Genomic DNA, 15835 nt, shown 5'->3' with positions numbered 1-15835 from the left:
GATGCTGGCACGGGAAAGTGAGCGAGGCGTGGAGACACAGCGAGGGAAAGTAAAGTAAGAGGACGGATGAGGAGAGTAAGACCAGAGGAGGGTGCTGTTCTATGAGAAAGGTGATGTGGCCTTAAATGCACTCCCCCAAAAATGCCTAGCGTTGGGAGGAACCCATTAAAAGCAGAATGTGAAAACCCATGCCTGCAGATGGGACTTTCGTCAAATTGCTGTGTTAAAAGTTAGAATTTGCTACGTTGTGACTGTTGCCGTGGAAACCAAACACATGGGGAATATAACGCTGCAGACAAAAATCATATCTGCAGAGTGAGATTTCAGCGATGGCGTAAGTTATTTCGTCAACGGTGGAAGACAGCCACAAGGAGACAGGCAGTCTTGCTGGTGAAACACTTCCATAACTCACATCCCATGTGAATCTGTCTCAGCTTGTGGGAGAAAAAGGGAGGGAGCAAACTAAACAGGGAGGGAGGAAAGAAAGAAAGAATGTACTGAGATCTCATCATGTGATTTCTGTTTTTCTTTTTTCTTTTTTTTTGTTGCCATTTTTTATAGCTGCAGAGTGATTACATGTTTGTAGTTTGGGGATCTTAGCAACATTTTCCAAACCCTCTCCGCTCTCTGTTTGCCTGGCTCTTTTTTTTTCTCATTATCCAACAGCATACTTTCCCTTGACTTTTTTTTTTTTTTTTTTCTTCTTTCAGTGTGACGTGTAAGTGGAGTTCCTGCCCTTGTTTCATGCAGGAGAGTTGAGAGTGAAGCAGAAGGACTGGTGGAGAGGCGGTCATCTACTTTGACCTGTCATAGGGAAGATGAATTGAAGGTATAAAGAAGAGGAACTGTTCGTGGTTTGGCCTAAGTGTATGTGCTTCGTCCTCACAGGGGAGTGAGGCAAAGGGGAGGAAAGACTCAGAGAAGGAGACCGAGGCTGAGCGAAAGTGACTGAGAGGAGAGAGGTTAAGTTGCCTAATTGCATTGCCCATGGGCAAAGGTGGAAGAGAAGCTGCAGCTGAGAAGTCTGTTTGACACAGGAGGAGGAGCACCAGCCTGAAGGGGAACCACCAGTTCAGCCTTCTTCCAGCAACAACAGGACAGGATGAGGTACCAAGGCAGGGTAAGCTGAGTGTCATGATGCTCTTTGCTGTGTTTTCATGTGTATCGCTGTTCACCGACTTGTGTTTGTGCATTGTCTGTACTTACACAATAAAGCATTAGATCCGATCAACCAGTTCACTCTCTCGCCCATGGAGACACCAGAGGGGGAAAAGCAAAACAGAACAATGAGTCACTTGGAGGGTTTTTCTTTCCTGTCTGTGAGTCAGTGTGTATTTTGGTTTTTTGTTTAAGCTTAAACTCAAGCAGCCTGAAGAGGTTAAGTTTGGTATTTTTCCACCATATCCATTACTGGCACATGAGTGGTAGTGAGCCAGCTGTGGTACCAGAGCAGCTCGCCCTGGGACAGAGTGGTGGGGCATGCCTTATAAGGAAGACAATCTGAATGTAGTCGGCCCAGCAGAGCTTAGTCATGAGGCCAAGAGCCAAGTCCCACCGCTAAACTCCTCTCTAGCTGTCACTGCCGCCGCACCTACAAACCTGCAGATTTCACCGAAGCTCCCTGATACTCGGAGTCAAATCCCACATGAAGCACTTGAGCACCGTCAGCAAGATTAGACTCACTGCTGTAACAAGCCGACCTCTGGTCAGTTAACTGAAAACAAAGCTGCAAGGATTATGTTGTATTCTGGTTTAATCTTCACCCCACACCTCTGGCCCTTAGTGCATCTCTGCCACAGTGTCTTCATAGAAATGGCTTTCACATGCTTCAAGATAACACCAGCAGTAGGAGTGTTTCTGTTTTGGAAGCGCAGCAGTGTATTGGATGAGGCTTCTCATCACTAACAGTGACTTTGTAACACGTGCTGTGTTTAATACAATTCCTGGAATGAAAGTAAAAAGTAAAACTCATGACTGGTAAATGAAAACAAGAAAATGGAGCATTTTGTTGCTCCTGTTTGTAACACTGCACCAAATTAATGAGTACATTTGATGCTTTAAGGCATGTTAACGATGGACACTGCACAGGTACTGTTAGCACAGCAGCTACTGTACATCACAGATGAACTTAAAAGGCAGGAGATCTGAGGAAGATGGAATGAAAACTTCAGTCCAAATGTGTCTGTTGAAGTTCAGAGCCAGGTAGTTCTGGCCAGTGTCATCCACTAAGGAAGGTTGATGTGTGTGCTGAACACACTGAGGTGCTTTTAAGTTCCACCTTGAGCTTCTAGACGCTATATGTGACAAGCTGCTTCTACATGCACTCATTGAAGCAAAACAAAACAAGTCTAAATGAAGTCAGCAATCCTCTACAACTTCTCAGTGCTGTATATAACTGCATGTCATTGAACGTTAACAAACCATCAAAGAATTATTGAAAACGTTGTAATCGTGTGCAGCTTCACAGCAGTGTAAGGATAATTTAGTGTTTGAATTGCTTTTTTTTCCTCTTATAGATATCATTACCGAAAACCTGAATTGACTCGTTGTGCAAAAACATTTTGTGGCATCCAGTGAACGTCTGCTCCAACCCTGACCCTAACATGCCTTACATATATCCTCTGGAAAATGTGACCGTGAACTGTAATAACTATCTGTAGGAAGCCCACCTGCAAGCGGGAGCACAATGCTCTTAGGTGAAGTAGAGAGGAGGGGCTGCAGTGGAAGTGTCCGGTGACTTTCCTTTACGTGCACTTCTTGGCTATCTTCCACTGTTGTCCTCTTGTTTTTTTAAGGATTTTCCTGCATCATGTGTTCAGAGATAATGACCTTTTAGCGGCATTAACCAGCCAAATGAGACCCTTGAGAGGCTCTTGCATTCAAGAAAAACAGAAGTCCTGTGGAAGTCTATTCCCTTTGTTCCACTTTCTGCTTGTTTCTTATGAATGCGAAACACAAGGGCTTCTCTTATAAATGAGCCTTTGATACTGGAGATAGAGTGCTGCTGGTTTAACTGGGGTGTAGCGCATTGATTACACACCAAATCCATGCCGGGATATTTATCATCAGTAAGTAACAACTACTGACATTTTTATCTCTTTGTCTGTGCATATGCATGCCTGTTCATTGGTAATATCTAGCTCTAGGGCATGTGTGAGAATTTCACTACGCCGTCTGCTAATTCTTTCCTGTCTGCGCTCTGATGTTTGCCATCACAGCGGGGTTGACATGTACACACATCTTCCCCGTGGCACTGGTTTAACCCTGTCTAGTGATATAGAAGTGTTTGTACTGTACATACATCATAATACACTATCTCACTATCACATAATAGAGGAGCCCATCCTGTCTGTTTATCATTTAGACTCCTTAAATGTCTTCATTGTTTAATCTTGGCAAGGTTCAGTGGAACTGTTTTTACTTTGTGTGTTTCCAGAGGGCTGTTTTTGGTGTTTCTGGTCAGTTAGTCTTCAGTCATTTCCCTGATATTTAGAGTATTCTTGTCATAAGTATTGTTTCTCTTCATAACTGGATTCTACAATGTAAAATGTTATGTGGAAATTATTGTAATCTGGAGCATCAGATGTTATTTTGTTCGTAACTGGTTGAATGTAGCATGCTATGGGTGACTAAGGAAGCTCTTCTGTGCCCTCTGCTTGTCATCAGAGTGTAATTACACCAATAGGACGATTACTAGAAAGAACAAAAGATAGTTTTAAAATTTAAAGCCCTTCATGAATGCAGGACAACTCACATTCATCTATTTACTCTCATTTACAGAATTAACAGACTGATGAAAAAAATGTATACAAATCTGTTAAATCCTGTCTCCTCCTTGATATTAAACAACTCAGGTGAATTTGTATGAGAATGCAGGGTCTTAAACTTACTATTTAAATGGGTCAGGTAAATTTGTATTACATGAAATATTTAGCATTATATGTAGAATATTATCAGAGCCTATGCAATTAATATTGTCAGGTCTTAAACTAAATCTTTAAATCTGTCAGGTAAATGTATAATGGTATTTTCATTTCTTCATGGTCTGTTGTTTTAAACCTGTAACATGAATAACAGTGACGTGCTTCTCTGTGTAGGAGGTGGATGTTGAAGGCAGGGTGCGCCTGGTGATGGAGAGCGCTCTGACCGCCCGGGACAGGGTCGGGGTGCAGGACTTTGTCCTGCTGGAGAACTACAACAGTGAGGCAGCTTTCATAGAGAACCTCCGGCGACGCTTCAGAGAAAACCTCATCTATGTAATAAAGCCAATTTTCCTCATATGTTTCACAACATTTGAGTTGGTGTGGTGTGACATGATTTGACCTTGGTGTCTGTTCTCCTAATGTTTTGGCTCAGACATATATTGGCTCCGTGTTGGTGTCAGTGAACCCTTACAAAGAGCTGGAGATTTACTCCAAGCAGCAGATGGAACGTTACAGAGGGGTCAGCTTCTATGAAATATCGCCGCACATGTGAGTCATTCCATAATCCTCAGACATTTGTGATTTATGTTTCACTCACTCTGTGTGTAGGACTTATATGGAATCATACGGTTTGTAGAGAAAAATACTTTTGTTATAAAAAAAATAAATAACGAACAAAAAGCTACAAATGAACAAAGTGCAGTGGTGTTTGTGTAACTGCACTTCAACACCATATTCAGCTGTATGTTGATCAGTAGCTGATGCTGCTCTCGTGTTTTCCTTCAGCTATGCACTGTCAGACAACACCTACCGGGCGATGCGGACCGAGAGGAAGGACCAGTGTATTCTCATATCAGGTGAGAGTGGAGCAGGTAAAACCGAGGCCTCCAAGAAGATCCTCCTCTACTATGCTGTCACCTGCCCCACTAATGATCACATGGCTATCCTCGGTGACCGCCTGCTGCAGTCTAACCCTGTTCTGGAGGTACAAACTGAACAGCCAGTGTCCACAATACATGATTACTCTTGATTGTGGGATTTTGTTATTGCATTGTGTCTTTTAATTTCGCTTCCTCTCTCTAATTTTTTGGCTCTTTTCCTTCTCAAAGGCATTCGGCAACGCCAAAACACTTAGGAATGACAACTCCAGCCGCTTTGGGAAATACATGGATGTCCAGTTTGACTTCAGGGTAAACACTTCCTTCTTGGCGTCTTTATACTAAATAGAAATCACAGCTGTGCACACCACAGTGATGGCATCATATTTAGTAGAGTTATATGTTGGATAGCAGCTCAAAAACATCTAGAATTTTAAACATGCTTTGCTATATACTCTCTTGTTTTTGCGTAACATCTCCAAGGGTGCACCAGTGGGTGGTCATATCCTGAACTACCTGCTGGAGAAATCCCGCGTGGTCCACCAGAACCACGGTGAAAGAAACTTCCACATCTTCTATCAGCTTCTGGACGGAGGGGACGATGACCTGCTCAACACACTGGACCTGGAGAGAAACCCTCAGAACTACCGCTATCTGGTCAAGGTAGGTGTGGTGCAGTTTGATTAATTACTTGTTTACAAACCCAGGTCAATAAAATTGTATCATCAGTTATGATGTCATTTTTAATTGTCTTGTTCAGGGCAACTGTCCCAGAGTCAGCTCCATTAGTGACAAGAATAATTGGAAAGCTGTGATGAAGGCCCTGCCTGTTATTGGCTTCACAGAGGAAGAAGTGCAGGTCAGTAACTGTCCCAGTGTTGACTAACACTTGCCCATATGCAGGCTACAGTGCTGCTGTTTTGTTTTTCACTTATGCTCTCTGGTTCACCACATTTACCACATTTAAGTGGAACGAGTTACACTGTAGAGTCGCTGGAATGAATCCAAGAGCAACGTTCTGACAGCTTCCATTATGTTGGGGAAAGTATTTTCAGTCTTGACTCTGTTCACTGTTCATTGTGTGACATTTAAACATTTCAAACATCACATTTCTTATCATGAAACAAGCATTTAAAAAACAGATAGTTCATCTATGAGGTTGTTGTCAGCTGTTTGTCCTGTGTCTGACCTCAGAAATTGCTGAATGTCATCGCCAGCGTTCTCCATCTGGGGAACATTCAGTTTGGGGAAGGGGAGGAAGGAGAAACTTATATCACCACTGAGACCCAGACATCAAATCTTGCGAAGGTCAGAACTGTTCCATTAGTATTATTGGGTGTTCAGATATGCACAAACACCCGCAGAACAGCATCACCGAGAACAGATGTGTTGTTGTTTTGCAGCTGCTGGGTGTTGATGGTTCAGCCCTCAGGGAGGCACTCACTCACAAGAAACTCACTGCCAAAGGAGAGGAGGTGATTTTCAGCTCGTCCTTACTCCGCTTTTAGTTGTTGTTGTGTTGATTTTCATTTGTGTCATACGTGTGTTTGTGTGTTGCAGATGATCAGCCCGTTAACTTATGAGCAAGCAGTGTCTGCCCGTGACGCCTTAGCCAAGGCTGTGTATGGTCGGACCTTCACCTGGTTGGTGGAGAAGATCAACCAGTCTCTGGCTCTGAAGGTGCAGTATCAGCTCTTATAGCAAAGACAGTACAGAAATTCCATTATCATGTTGTGGGGCTGTTCTTGTGCTTTACCACTGATTGCATGATGTGTACTTTGTGTCATGCAGGAAGAAATCTACCACAGCAGCAAAGGCTCCTCAGTTATAGGGCTTCTAGATATCTACGGCTTTGAGGTCCTACAGCAGAATAGGTATGAGGTAGATAATTGCTCCCTTTCTGTCGCACTTTAATCTACTTTTTTTTCCTTCTTTGTCAGTTGCGTCGTGTTTTGTATCTAAAGCATGCATTAGGAGTCATTTCCTGTATTTCTGTTTACAGTTTTGAGCAGTTCTGCATCAACTACTGCAATGAGAAGCTCCAGCAGCTGTTTATTGAGCTCACCCTCCGGTCTGAGCAGGAGGAGTACGAGACAGAGGGCATTGCAGTGAGTCCATTTATTGGTTGTCAAAACAAATGCGTTTAATATAATAATTGATATTTATATTTTTATGTTAACATAACATTGTTGCCCTTTAAATTGTAGTGGGAGACAGTGCAGTACTTTGACAACAAGATCATTTGTGACCTGATAGAGGAGAAGCACAAAGGCATCATTTCCATCCTGGTGTGTAAAACAACTGCCAGTTTACATGTGTGTGGCTGTCTTTCTGGTGTTATATGTCCCTCTGTCTCAGTTTTTTAAGTGTAATACGATGGCTGTCTTCCAGGATGAGGAGTGTCTAAGACCTGGAGAGACTTGTGATGTCTCCTTTTTAGAGAAGTTGGAGGACACAGTGGGCAACCATCCCCATTTTATCACGTAAGGATCATGTTATATAAAATATTTTTTTCTGGCCAATGTGTGTTTGTCATCGGTGTGCGTGTATCTTTCAGGCACAAGTTGGCAAATGGAAAAACTCGCAGGATAGTGAGTAGGGAGGAGTTCAGGCTGCTACACTATGCAGGAGAGGTCAACTACAATGTCAATGGTAAGCTGTCATTTGTTGCTGTAATTTATTAATAGATCAATCAGTTGACTATTTAAAATCATGCATCGGAGCATGTGTTTCTTTTTGAAAGGTGACATTTATTAGAGAGCATAGCCCACAACCCACTGATTCCTCAATGACAAACTCTTTCAGGTTTCCTGGACAAGAACAATGATTTGCTGAACAGGAACCTGAAAGAGGTGAGGATAATGAAAATGGACACGGCAGAGCTTGGCTGCGACCTTTAAAAACCGCTGTGTTTACTAGCGTTGCTTGATTGAAGAGGAAAAGAGGGGTGTGATGTGTTGACATGTGGTTGTGTGGTTTGGTCGCTGTTCAGGTCATGTGCCAGTCAGACAACCAGATCCTGAGTCACTGCTTCCGCAGAGAGGAAGTGATAGACCAGAAACGCCCAGAGATGGTGAGGACCATTCCCGCTTTTTCTCCATGCCAGTCCTTTTTTTTTTCTAGCTATTTTTTTTGTTCATTTTTTAGGTGTGCGTTTAAACCAAAGCTGTTTAAACTGTTTGTTTAAAGAGAGTGATAATACACACACTTATGAGTGCTCTCTCTCTCTTATTGTCTTTTAAAATGTGTCACATAGACATAAATATGCAAAGATTTTCCCATAGTTTCATTTCCTTTTATTTGTCTTTTAGGCTGCAACTCAGTTTAAAAACAGCCTGATGAAACTTATGGAGATCCTCATGTCTAAAGAGCCATCCTACGTGCGCTGTATCAAACCTAATGATGCCAAGCAACCAGGTACACTTTAACATCTTGTTACATGAACTCTCATATAAAATCTGTGAGATAATGTCCACATTTCAAATACGGCGACAAAGAAATGAAGGTAGATTGTAATAAACTACAAAGAAAAAATGGGGTAAATAAAGAGGTTGCCTGTACTACAACAGTGTAAACAGAAATCAAACTTCTGCAGTGTTATCAGTTGTTATCAAGGTTGTTGTCACTCACTGACTAATTAGTTACATGTGATTGATTGTTTATTATACTTTCTCTTAATGATTTACGCTGTGGATACTCAACTGCTGCAGATGTGTCACAATAAAAGCGTCTGAAGCATTTCAGTGTTAATGACTGAGGAACAATTTGGATATGATTAGAAAGCAAAGTTTATCACTAAATTTAAAAAAGCACTTATTAAAAGAAGATAATTAGAATGAAAGGCAGATCTGTGATAATACAGATAGCATGAATGATAACCTTGTTGTTGTTTTTTTATGTGAGGTAAGTAAAAACCTCACTCACTTATTCCATGTAATTAGTCGATACTTTGTACTATTGTTTGTATCTCATAAACATTGCCTTAAGTGTGTCATTGTCTCCCTGTAGGAAGGTTTGATGAAGTTCTGGTCAGACACCAGGTGAAGTACCTGGGCCTAATGGAAAATCTGAGGGTCAGAAGAGCTGGCTTTGCTTATCGTCGTCGCTTTGAAGCCTTCCTCCAGAGGTGACTGACCTTCTTTCTGATTGGTTTACAGCCACTGTTCATTATGTTCAGCCTTCCGTGATTATAGCTCAGGGCTTCAGACTAACTGTTTCACTGGTAGCACCGGTGCGACCAACTTCCTTTTCTCGTCGCACCTCCCACCTTGTCAAAGGCAAAACACATCACTTGCTGAACATCTGCTTGTCAATAGATGCTACAATTTACAGATGTCCCCTAAACACCCTACATTGCAGGCTGTGGTAGCTGCTGCTAGGTGGCTGCAGTGTGCTCAGACAGGTGTGTGACCGAAAAATACTTGGAAACAGCTAAACTGGGCCGTTCTAGTGTCAGATTTGTCCGAGATGAAACCGAGTAATTTTATTGTAGAGTGTGGAGCGCACCTACATGCACTGTTCCGCTCATAGTGAATGCAGGTGCGCTTCACATTTCATGAGAAGACTGCAGTTTAAGTATAAATACTACAGGCCAAGTTATAAAAGTGGTACTTTCCACCACTGTGGTTAACTCAGTAGCTGCCTGCGCTGGTTACAGTGACACCAAAACAGTTTAGTCATCATCATGCATTCGCACGAATGCGACCAGTTGAAATTTCAACTTGCACACTCTCAAAAAATGGTCACAGTCTGGATCCCTGTAATTATATGCTAATAACCGCAGGTATAAGCCCCTGTGTCCTGAGACGTGGCCCAACTGGCATGGCAGACTCGTAGATGGCGTGTCCACACTGGTCAACCATCTGGGCTACAAAGCAGAAGAGTACAAACTGGGCAGGTAATTTGTTATTTAGGAGTGACACTATTTTGCCAATGATTTGAGTCCAATACCACTGAATGTGTTGGTACATTTGTGTTGCTCAGACCTTTTGTCTACTTTCTGCAGATCAAAAATCTTCATCCGTTTCCCAAAAACTCTCTTCACCACTGAAGATGCCCTAGAAGCAAAAAAGCCAGAGATAGGTAAGTAACAGTGGCCAGGATTATAAAGAAACGGGTATATTAGGAAAGATGTCTGTAAGGGAAAATAGTATCTACCAGTTGAATCCAAATTATTTTTGTGAAGAACACTTGCAACGTGTTCAGACTGTAGGAGAGGTGACGATTCAATATTTTTTTTGAGCTTATAGCAAATATCCAACCTGGCTTCACAATGAAAAACATATCTAACCAGTGTGATGACTCTCAGGCTGAACTATGGATCAGTTCCTGTGCTGGACATCAACATCAGGACTTGTGAAACATCTAAATGGAAAAGCATGAATTCACTTTTCCTGTCCTTTGTTTGTGTTCCAGCGTTGACCCTGCAGACATCATGGAGAGGCTACAGAGAGAGAGCCAAGTACCAACGCATCAGGCACGCAGGTAAGAGCACCTCCTACTGTTGACTGCCTCACAGCTTGCAGTCTGAAATAAATAAAGCTTTATTGTGCTGATATACATATTTTAGATATGTTTGATTTTTTTGGATGCATTTTAATTTACTTCTCATAAATGTGGATTCTGGACTTCTCCCGTTGTTGTATTAAGACTGTCTGCTTTGTTCATTTATGTACATGTGGGCCTATTCTGCTGTGGAATATGTGCATTTTGCTTTATTTCACTTTTCCAACGTTTCTGTTCGGGCCTAAGCTGATTTCATGTTTCAGTAAACTGTGCTGTACTAACTTTGGGATGTTTTCTTTGGCTGAGTGTAAAAGTTGGTGTTAATACATGCATGTGTGTGTATCTACGTGTAGTGATAGTGATCCAGTCGGGGTGGCGAGGGATGAAAGCACGCAGGAGAGCTAAAAGGCGTCGTCAGGCTGCTGATTTAATACGCAGGTGCTTGTGTGACACTTTCTTACTGTTAACTTAGGTATCTAATTTGAATTTAGCATTTATTGTGAATCTCCTTCCTTGTTTCTTTTATTTTTTTTCAGGTTCATAAAAGGCTTCATCCACCGTCATGAGGAATACGGTCCTGACAATGAGTATTTCCTGGAACATGTTCGCTACTCCTTCCTCAAGAACCTACGTAAAAACCTGCCCAAGAGCGTTTTGGATAAAAGCTGGCCGACGCCTCCTCCCTCCCTTGTGGAGGTACGAACAGCCCATTCACACAACTACACTAAGTAAATCTCTGCAGAGTTACAAATGGATGTCATGCATTGTCCATCCCATGGTTTCCTGCAGGCCTCCGAGCACCTGCGCAGGCTGCACATGCGGAACATGGTCATCAAGTACTGCAGGAGGGTCCAGCCTGAATGGAAGAAGCAGGTAGTCTGACTGCAGAAGACACGTCTGCCCTCAGCTTTAGAATAAAAAAAATATTCTGCCAGTTTTTTCATCTTGCTTGGTTTTTGTCAACCCTCTAGATGATGCAGAAGGTTGTAGCAAGCGAGATCTTCAAGGACCAGAAAGACAGTTATCCGCAGAGTGTTGGAAGGCTGTTTTTGGACTCCAGGCTCGGTACGTGTTCATACATGCATTCATTACCATTCATTAACACAATGGACGAGCAAACATTAAGCATTCACAGAGGCTTTTCTTTGCTTTATACAGAACGTGAGCAAATCAATCTCAAGGTCGTCCAGACTCTCGGCAGTGACAAAGTGCAGGTGGGATTCATTTGGGATTCTTTTAAACACAATAATGAATGGTGGCTCATAGTAATGCATGTCTTTGTTCTGCTCAGTATGGTGTTTCAGTCATAAAGTATGACAGGAGGGGTTTCAAGCCTCGTCCTCGCCAGCTGCTGCTCACTAACACCTTTGCCGTGCTGGTGGACCGGACCAAGATCAAGCAGAGGATTGACTACGCAGCTCTCAGAGGTAAAAACCAGCCCTAAATGAAGAACTGGACAAGTGGAGAAAGGTTTTATATTAAAGCAGCCATAGACAACTTTTCAACCATCCCTCCCAGTGGCTCTGTTGCAAAGACTAGATTGTTTTTTGTTTTTTTAAATTGTCCCTAAAGCCTCACACCTATCAACAACACAGAACCTCTTACAATCAACACCACTTTTCTGCCATCACGAACAGCGTGGCTACGCTCTTAAGTAATGACCAGTTAAAGGGAAAAGTAAACGTATTTATAAATAGGTTTTGTTTCTTATTGATCTAGCAGAAATAATACCAGCTGAATATCAGTTTTGAATTACTTCAGGTCCCATTGCTCTCTGCACTGAGTGAAGCCCATCAAAGTGCCTCAGTTTCTGTCTCCTATTTCACCTCTTCCTCTGACAGCAATGGGACTTTTTCTCTTTTACCAGACAGTTTCCACAGTTACTCTGGGTTTTTTCACCATAAACCTTAACTTTCTCTGGAGTTTTCATCCCCAGTAGCAGAATTTCTTAGGGAAGCTTAAAATGAACCAATCTAAATCTCGATGATGTTATAATTCTGTAGGCCTTATATTATGCAATCAACATTTACTTCATAATGATGACTTACAGCGAAAGAAACTGTCTATTGCCACTTGAATGTAAATTGAGTAAATGAGTAATGTCCTTGAATCCAGGGGAAGTAATGAACTCATTCAATTTGTGTGTGTTTTATTCCTAAAGCGGGATTATTAGAGTTTTTAGCTTTCGAATCAAGTTATTTTTTCTTTGGCCTTCAGCAGTCATAAGACTCTGAATCACTACCTTTCCTGTACTCTTCAGCAGAAATATCCATGACAACCAAGTGGCAATTCTGTCGAAAGTTGTCTCTGCTGACTGTTACAGACACTGAATCAGTAATTAACAAATAGTTTCACTGTGACTTTGTTGTTTTGTTCAGTTAGTACAAGCCAAGTTTTCTCTTGAAACAGGTATCTCTGTGAGCTCTCTCAGCGACGGGATGTTTGTTCTGCACATGCCCACTGAGGATAATAAACAGAAGGTACAGCAAGACACAGCAGTCATAGCTGTTTTTAAGTGCACACACACGCAGCTAGTCTAAATCCAGCTGTGTCTCCCTCAGGGCGATGCGGTGCTGCACTGCAGCCATGTGATGGAGGTGGTGACGAAACTAGCCATGATGGCCAACAAGACCAGCTACGTCAACATCAACCCGGGCAGGTGAGGTTCTGTCTGACTGCTTCTCTGGTGGTTGTTGCCAAACCAGCTCATCGTCTTCTCTGTTTGTTTGTTGCCTCTCATGTGGCACGCAGCATTCGGTTTGCTGTGGCTCGAGGCAAGGAAGGAATAATTGATTTCATCAGGGGTTCAGAGCTGAAGGTGGCCAAAGGCAAACGAGGACATCTGCTAGTGGTGAGTCAGCGGCTGTTCTGATATCATGTGGGGAGCCTGCAGGGAGGGAGACAGTGTTTTGATATCAAAAACAGTTCGACCACCTGACCGTGTTCAATCTGATCTCACTCTTCAGACCGCCCCTCGGATCAACGGCACATGAAGAAACAGAAAACAGCAACCGGATGAACAGTAATCCTTTTTAGCTAACTGGAGGATTGCCGCTCAGACGTTTTCATTGTTATTTGTTAGTTTGCAGCTGACAGGATGATACCACAATATACAGGATGCTCAACAGAGGCAAGATTCATTATTGATTTGTATACTGTACATCTGCATTATAACACAAATGTCTTCAATGTTGCAGTAAGTATTTAAAACCAAGGACAAAAACTCCAAACATGAAGCCATCACATTTCCAAATGCTTCATCTCTTTATTGTTAGACACACACGTCAGTATTTATCTACCAAATATAAAATGTCCTCCATAAAAACACTGTATCTCCAAGAGAAATAAAACAAACCACTTTGTAATAAATAGCATGATAATAAATATGTTAATAAATAGCAAATATGTGTTTGGAAAGTCCAGTGCATTGAGGGCGTGGGCGGGAAAAAAGAGGATGTTGGCAAGTCAGGTCTCTGCTTATTTCAAACTTACAGTTAGAGCGAAGACAGAAACTCTGGGAAATACCCAAGAAAGCCCATAAATATACAGTAATACTTCATGTAAAAAAATAAAAAATAAAACAGACTCACTAAACTCAGCTTCGTGGAAAGTGTTGACAACATCACTAAAGCACCGATTAAACACTTTTTCTAAATTTCTCCTCAACGCTGTGTCACTTCAGCTCTTTCTTCCTTTTTTTTTTTTTTTGTTTGTTTCTGTGCAAGCGTGCGTTGTCTAAGTTTCGGTTCTGAGTCATAAGTGTGTTTTCGAAGCCAGCAGAAGAAAGTCTCTTGCCAGCTTGGTGAGGTAAAGGTCTAGATGCTTCAGAATGACGTAACCCTCCACTCGGCTGTCCCATAACTTTTTGGGACTGCTGTCTTGGTTTGAGGGAGTTTGCGCTGTAGCAGATACCGGCTTAATCCAGGAGCTCTTCATTAGTCTCATCTGGGGAAGAAACAGAAATACATGTTATCAAACCGGTGTCGCTTCCTGCAACATGTGGGTTTGTGGGCTAGGAAAGGGGGGGACCAACATGTTGGTGGCTTTCAGTACGAAGACTGTGAATACCTGACTGCTGACTTGGTTCATCAGATCCCTTAAGTCCAGCTGGATGTGCTTGATGCTCTGAGGTAAAGTGGTTTGGGTCGCCTGCACCACCATCTGCGCTTTCTCCTCCTTCTCCAGCTGTGTTCTCTTCCACTCCAGCTTATCCCAGTAGGCTTGCATGTCCCAGAAAGCAGCATGCAATCGGTCCCAGTCCTGAACGCACAACAAGAGACAAGCACATGATTACATAATGAAAATATTGCACAACCCCCCCCTCATGCTTGAAGCTGTAAAAGGGGAATTCCACTTAAAATTTTTCCAAGTTTTACGTTCTGTAAGAGCAGGCTTTCTGAGTATGTCATCAGACACTTTTTCTCCCCATAATGGAAAAAAAAAATATCAAGACAATTAAAGAATTTCTCAGAAAACTTCCTCTGAAGTTGTTTTGAAACACGTGGACAGATACGAACCGCCAGCTGCAGCCACTCGGAGAAGTCTGTAGAAAGCACAGGCAGATCCTTCAACGGTCGGCTTCTGTCCTCGAAATTCTCAATTTCCCCCAACTGGTGCTCTTTCTGTTAGAATAAAGAAAACGATGAGCTGTCAGTACCTCCAACACTGTTCAGGAATATAGCGTCCACTCACAAGAAGCAGGAAGTTAGATTGCACCACTCACGTATTTCCTCAGCACCTCCTGCACACGGGTTCGAGTGGACCTCGTGAGACGAAAGGAGTTGTTGTATTTGTTCCTCTGGCGAGCAGTGGACTCCACACAGCTCAGTGTGCCAGAAAGGAGGATGAGAGCCAGCCAGCAAACATTCATCTGAAACAGAGTTGGGATGTGTAAATCATCTGCTGTTTACAGATCACTGTCTTGTCTTGCTGCTTTCTAGTATAACCTGCTGAGGCTGTAAAAAAAAAACAAAGCTGCCGCAATAATCCAGTCACATATAGGAACTGTCACTTTCCGTACCTAGTGTCAGAAAGAAAGGCCATCGATGCTGCTGACAGAAATCCAAAACCACATCTATCTTTAATCCCCTGCCACATGACATCCAAACAGTTTTTCTGCTTACACATGTTTTAAAAACAGAAGTGTGTCGATTCCTCTCAACAGTTTCACAGTGGAAGGAAGACAACATTTACACCACTCTTTTTTTTTTTTTTGGTCTTTCTAAAAAAATAAAAAATTTGCAAGTTCCAATCTCCAAACTACAAATTAGAGTAGCTGCTTTGCTGAAAGTGTTTTTTCACGTTCCCTGGCTCTATTTGAGATTCATAGAGAAGTAGAAAATAAAAGTAGAAGTAATAATAGTAGAAAATAAAGTAAGCTTTCATCATTTTTTCCAGCTGCGTCACACGGTGCTGGTGAAACAGTGTTCTTGCTGAGTTCACACGTTTGTCATTCACGAGAAGCATCACAGTCTTGCCTCACAATTGTTGACATGAAGTCAGATTAAGAATAGATTAACAACACAAAGA

At 42.2% G+C, this 15835-nt stretch overlaps 2 protein-coding genes across 5 annotated transcripts in view; one reads left to right on the top strand and one right to left on the bottom strand.

Moving 5' to 3' along the window:
- The first annotated feature begins 655 nt into the window (after positions 1–655).
- On the top strand, positions 656–13961 carry myo1ca (myosin Ic, paralog a). 4 transcript variants are annotated; one of them, XM_008289943.1, is made up of 32 exons: positions 670–1120; positions 4098–4256; positions 4357–4472; positions 4710–4908; positions 5033–5113; positions 5285–5464; positions 5562–5660; positions 5996–6109; positions 6205–6276; positions 6362–6481; positions 6593–6675; positions 6804–6909; positions 7009–7089; positions 7193–7284; positions 7359–7453; positions 7607–7653; positions 7794–7874; positions 8113–8218; positions 8810–8927; positions 9585–9698; positions 9807–9883; positions 10217–10285; positions 10660–10744; positions 10843–11002; positions 11096–11179; positions 11278–11371; positions 11465–11520; positions 11598–11733; positions 12716–12786; positions 12868–12965; positions 13058–13157; positions 13273–13961. In XM_008289943.1, exons 1-32 carry the CDS (start codon positions 1103–1105, stop codon positions 13297–13299), a joined length of 3138 nt encoding a protein of 1045 aa, XP_008288165.1. In that variant the 5' UTR covers positions 670–1102; the 3' UTR covers positions 13300–13961. The 4 variants fall into 4 exon arrangements, with proteins under 4 accessions (XP_008288163.1, XP_008288165.1, XP_008288162.1 ...); XM_008289942.1 differs by lacking the exon at positions 670–1120 and adding an exon at positions 2926–3068; XM_008289941.1 differs by having other exon boundaries at positions 656–1120; positions 11278–11520.
- Positions 13552–15835, bottom strand: part of LOC103363263 (uncharacterized) — a 3981-nt gene continuing 1697 nt past the window's right edge. Inside the window, exons 2-5 of the mRNA XM_008289944.1 lie at positions 15030–15176; positions 14824–14928; positions 14375–14566; positions 13552–14251 (exon numbers count right to left, since the gene is read on the bottom strand). Of these exons, the coding sequence (XP_008288166.1) occupies positions 14060–14251; positions 14375–14566; positions 14824–14928; positions 15030–15176 (636 nt within the window). The 3' untranslated portion in view covers positions 13552–14059. The remainder of the gene's footprint in view (positions 14252–14374; positions 14567–14823; positions 14929–15029; positions 15177–15835) is intronic.

Source organism: Stegastes partitus, unplaced genomic scaffold (genome assembly GCF_000690725.1).
Source record: "Stegastes partitus isolate 25-593 unplaced genomic scaffold, Stegastes_partitus-1.0.2 Scaffold647, whole genome shotgun sequence".
NCBI lineage: Eukaryota > Metazoa > Chordata > Actinopteri > Pomacentridae > Stegastes > Stegastes partitus.
Note: the sequence above shows the minus strand (reverse complement) of the source record. Positions and strands in the feature narration are given on the sequence as shown.

Coding starts and splice junctions, on each gene's coding strand:
- myo1ca (XM_008289940.1), top strand. CDS start 3,048: ATGCCGGGATATTTATCATCA. Junction 7,654..7,793: donor TGAACAGGAACCTGAAAGAG/GTGAGGATAATG, acceptor GTCGCTGTTCAG/GTCATGTGCCAGTCAGACAA. Junction 8,219..8,809: donor TAATGATGCCAAGCAACCAG/GTACACTTTAAC, acceptor GTCTCCCTGTAG/GAAGGTTTGATGAAGTTCTG.